We start from the raw sequence: 4,691 nt of genomic DNA on the forward strand, positions 1-4,691 counted from the left end.
GCAGGGCCTTTTGGTGACCGAGCTCCATGGAGCCTTTTTTTTAAAAAATTCAAAATTCAAACTTCCTGGATTCAAAAAAGTCTGAAGAAAATATGTAAGTATACAAGGAAAAATGTATGCGTGCGCAAAAATTCAAGATGCAGTATCTTGAAATGCGACCTGTACAAAAGAGATAAAATTCTGGACTTTGAGGATGAATAGGATCATGTGTTAAAAAGGCCCAAATTTGTTTTTTTTACAACCTTCGTTTCAATGTATTTTGTTCTGCAAATTTAAACAGATGCACATTATGCCTCCATGCATATCTGTATTTTTTTCAGTATTTTTGAAATGTAAAAATAGGAATTCTGATTTTTTTTTAGATTAAATAGGAATTCTGATGAATTTTGAAATCAGAAAATGGATAGCACAGGCCCGCTGGCCCACTGGCCGATAGCCCGATACCTATCCCGCCTTTGATCCCGGTGCCAAACCGCCAAAAAATACTCCTACTACTACTCTCACCTCACCCACTGTCCCACTCTCATCGCACGCCCTCGAACTCGGTGCGCAATAATGCTATGGCGGCATCTTCCTCCCGTCCCAACCCCAACCGTGCGGTGGCTTCCAAACGACGCCTCCGTCACCGCTTCGCCGTCGCCATCACCCGAAACTAACAAGCCACCAGCCGCCCCCCACCCCGCACATGCACTCGTCTGCTCCCACTTCGCCTCCTCGCTCCCACACACCCCAGTCTGTCTCCACTCCAGCCCACGCCACAGCCGTAACCACCGCTGAGCGCTGACTCCACCACCGCTCCATGGCGGCCGCCGACGACGATGGCCAGATCGACGACGACGAGTTCTACGAGTACAACCCGCACCCCTACGGCGGCGGCTACGACATCTCCGCCACCTACGGCGCACCCCTCCCGCCCTCCACCTCCACCTGCTACCCCATCTCCTCCCCCGCCGGTGCCCCCGCGCGTTCATCTCCGCGTCCACCTGCGCCCGCGCCTGTACCTGCTCCCACCACGCCGCAGCCGGCACCAGCTTCGCCCGCGAAGCCCCGGCCGGTCCCATCGCCAGAGCCGGCGAGGACACCGCCCTTTTCGCCGGTTCCGGTGCCAGTGCCGGTGCCTGTGCCGGTGCCGGTCGCGGAGCCGTTCTACTGGCCCAAGCCGCACGACTACGGGGACGCGCCCCGGTGGCCGCTGGTGTACCCCACGCCGGAGGTGTTCCGGCGCTGGCCGTACCTGGCGGCGGGGTCGCATTGCTGCCACTCGCGGGGCGGGCCGCGCGACTACTGGAGGCAGTGCATGCGCGGGCTGGACTTCCTCTTCGGCCACGCCGACGGGTACGGGGAGCGGCGGATCGGGACCGACTGCCACGGGGTCCCCGTGTACGCCAACAAGAAGGGGGGAGTGGAGGACGCCGTGGTCGTCGAGGTGCCGCCGCCGGCAATTGGGAATGTGCAGTGGCACGACGCCGGTGAGGTGCCGGCAATTGGGAATGGGCAGTGGCACGACCACGCCGAGGTGCCGTCAACTGGGAATGTGCAGTGGCACGACCACGGCGAGGTGCGTGGGAATGTGCAGTGGCACGACCACGGCGAGGTGCATGGGAATGTGCAGTGGCACGACGCTGGCCAGGCGCACGATCAGAGCAATGTGAGGAAATACACCGCATCATTCTTCAGCTCACTTGGCATACTATTACTAATATTTATCTTCCTTTGTCAGTATTATATTGACCAATTCCTTCATTGTTTTGTACTCGGAGACAGTGGCTATCTTCATACCACAATGCAAAAGAGGATACGTATGCATATGCCCATTCTACCTATGGCTCCTATGACACATCCTACGAACAGTCTTACAGTGTTGATGTTGTTCCGGATGAACCTACCTGGTTTCCCAATCAGAGCTACCAGGATGTTTACAGAGAGGAGGAACCTCAGTATCAGGTATTTGTATTTCTCACTTCTGAATTATCTAAGTGTCAGTCACTCAACTGACTAGTGAGCAGTGAGTGACTAGTTGTCAGCCTGTACATTTTGCGCAATAATTTGCTATGTTTAAATTAATAACTTCGTCGTGTTGGTATGTTTTAATGTTTGTTTGATCTGTCAGTCAATGGGTTCGCCATAGGAGCACCAGTGTTGTATAAGTACCATCAGCATATTGACTTGCTCTGCCCAATGATTAATTTGACCTTTATAAAGAGCAACATTAGACTAGAAATCCAAAACGAATCAACGAGTTGTATGTCTGAAAGATGCTTCAGTAACTAGAGTAGACAATCCTGATTCACCACTTTCCTTTTTCAGAACATCCATGATTCATTACTTATTATACTTGCACCTGGACCTGTCCCTGCTTGTTATATTCACACCTAAACCCCATCTCAGTTTCACACAAGCGTCCTGTTATGGTGCAGAGAGTACTATTTCAGCTCAACCTATATATTGCTACAATCAACTTTAGTGAACGGACACTCTGAAGTTGTGCTACTATTTGTTTGTTTAATGTGGCCATATGTACTGTTTGTTTAATCTTTCACCGAATGAGGTAGCAACAGGCACATCAGTGTTGTCTAACTACACCTGCATATATATTTGCTCTGCCTGAATGCCTGATTGACTGATCTTATCATTGGAGGATCATTAGACAAGTCACACAAAACAAATCAAGAAGATTTTTTATATGTTTGAGAGAGATGCTCCAGTAACTACAGTAGGCTATCCGTTCCATGATTAGTTACTGATGACTTACACCCTATCCTGCTTGACTGCTTGTTATCTTCACATCTGAACCCCATCTCAATTTCAATACAGGAGGTTTTGCCCAGTTATGGCATAGAAAGTACATTTTCATCTCAACCTATTTATTGCTACAATCAGCACACTGGTGAACAACCACTGCATGTTCAGGTTGAGCCTCCGGAAACATTTTATTCTCACAAGCTGGAGTACCACGAGGTTTGTTAGCTATCAATGTCATTTACTTAGTGCTTTCAGTTTTATGTTGATACATTAGTAGTTGCTATACATGTATTTGCTTATCCAGGCTGACTACATTTGTCTCCGTGAAAATGTAATATGTTTCTCTATATTCTCATAATTGCTAACTACATAATATTTTGATCCTTATACAGAATTTCTCAACATATACCAACCATATTGATAATTCGGAGATATCGACACAGTCATGTGAGATACAGCCCTATGCATATGTACCTGACAGCCCAGTTGAAGCTTATCAACCTTCTTGGTCGATGAATTTGGGATACTATCAGGACTCTGCAGAAGAGGTGACTCCTCAGTATGATAATGTAAGATGTACTCCTGTCACATTTGAGATGCTACTGATACAACACTAATATAAGATCCTGTTTGTTTATAAAACTGTCAATTGGACAGATTATTGACTGATTGTTCAGAGTACAGCTAATATATATTTTCTTCATTAACTCGTTGTTTTGACTAGCAGCATGCTTTCGAATCTGGTGAATATGGAGGCATGGCAAGCATATTCTCGTCTTCCTCCTATCCTCAGCAAGTAGAAGTTTATGAGCAGTCTTATGGTGATGAGTATGTCTCATTACAACAAAATTTCCAGAGCAACTGGAATGCTTTTTCTGAAGATACCTCTGAAATCACTAAATCAGTAAGCATAAGAGCTTGTTATTGAATTTTTTTGTCAGTGGTATAGATCAAATTGCAATGCTGGACACTTCCATTTTTCCGCGACATATTTTTCCCTGTGAACTGAATGTGCCGGCATATGCTTATTTTCTAGCAAAGCGATCCTTATGTACGAGAACCTATTGTTGGAAGCAAACTCCCAGCCATATTGCCTACTGTTGTTATTGCTATTGTATCTCTTTGGGCAACTATAGAATCGTAGAATTCAGATAGAGAATTTTCAGATTTTCCCCTATCCCTTTACGCAGTAGAGTTTTCTTTAATGTAAATAGCGTTAGTTGTTTAATAATTGTAGCTTGATTTTCTGTCTGTGACTAGCAAACAGTTGAGATAACTCAGTTTATGTCATTTTAACAATTTAACAAGTCATGTAGTTTCTTGTGCTTTGCCAGGATTTTTTTGTAGGTTTGCAACTGAAAAAAGAGTAGTTTTTTATGGTCAAAACTTGTGTGTGGAGCAAAATAGCTTACCGTATTTAACCTGCAGGTTGATGATTGCAACCATCTGAATGGCTCCTTCTGGCCCTTTGGAGAATACTCAACATATACTGTATAGTCTATAATGTTGTAATTTCAGTTTAGTATCAAAATATCATATACTCCCTGCGTCCCGAAATAACTGTTGTAATTTCACTTCAGGATCACATGTATGGACATTTTGATTTAATTTATTTGGCCAAATGTAAGTAGTAAATAGCGTCATAGGAAAAGTGTAAGTAGTAAGTTGTTTTTGCACGATATTGTGTACTACCAAATATGTGTTAGTTATGCATAAATGCAAAGTAATAACCGCATTGCTGATCCTAGTTGCATTTACTTATATAGTTGTTGTTTTTCATTTTGTGTTATGTATTTGATCATGATATTTATACATTTTTCCTTGCAAAGACCTACTGTGTGCTGGAACCATTTACGGTAAGCCACCTTTGTGAACTCTTGAGGTTTGTAACACTATTATTTCATTTTTGCTCTCACAGGATATGTTCACCGGATATCTATTCAGATTTG

At 44.7% G+C, this 4,691-nt stretch overlaps 1 protein-coding gene across 1 annotated transcript; it reads left to right on the forward strand.

Moving 5' to 3' along the window:
* The first annotated feature begins 528 nt into the window (after nucleotides 1–528).
* Nucleotides 529–4,489, forward strand: LOC119362368. The gene is made up of 6 exons (XM_037627575.1): nucleotides 529–1,648; nucleotides 1,765–1,944; nucleotides 2,815–2,958; nucleotides 3,135–3,311; nucleotides 3,470–3,646; nucleotides 4,171–4,489. The coding sequence occupies exons 1-6, from the start codon at nucleotides 800–802 to the stop codon at nucleotides 4,237–4,239; spliced, it is 1,596 nt and encodes a 531-aa protein (XP_037483472.1). The 5' UTR covers nucleotides 529–799; the 3' UTR covers nucleotides 4,240–4,489.
* Nucleotides 4,490–4,691: the final 202 nt, after the last annotated feature.

This window comes from Triticum dicoccoides, chromosome 2B (assembly GCF_002162155.2).
Source record: "Triticum dicoccoides isolate Atlit2015 ecotype Zavitan chromosome 2B, WEW_v2.0, whole genome shotgun sequence".
Classification (NCBI taxonomy): Eukaryota; Viridiplantae; Streptophyta; class Magnoliopsida; order Poales; family Poaceae; genus Triticum; species Triticum dicoccoides.

Excerpts from the sequence above, each read along its gene's own strand:
- LOC119362368 (XM_037627575.1), top strand. The coding sequence starts at position 800 with ATGGCGGCCGCCGACGACGATGGCCAGATCGACGACGACGAGTTCTAC. Across the intron at positions 1,945-2,814 it reads AGGAGGAACCTCAGTATCAG|GAGGTTTTGCCCAGTTATGG; the intron begins GTATTTGTATTT and ends ATTTCAATACAG. Across the intron at positions 2,959-3,134 it reads ACAAGCTGGAGTACCACGAG|AATTTCTCAACATATACCAA; the intron begins GTTTGTTAGCTA and ends ATCCTTATACAG.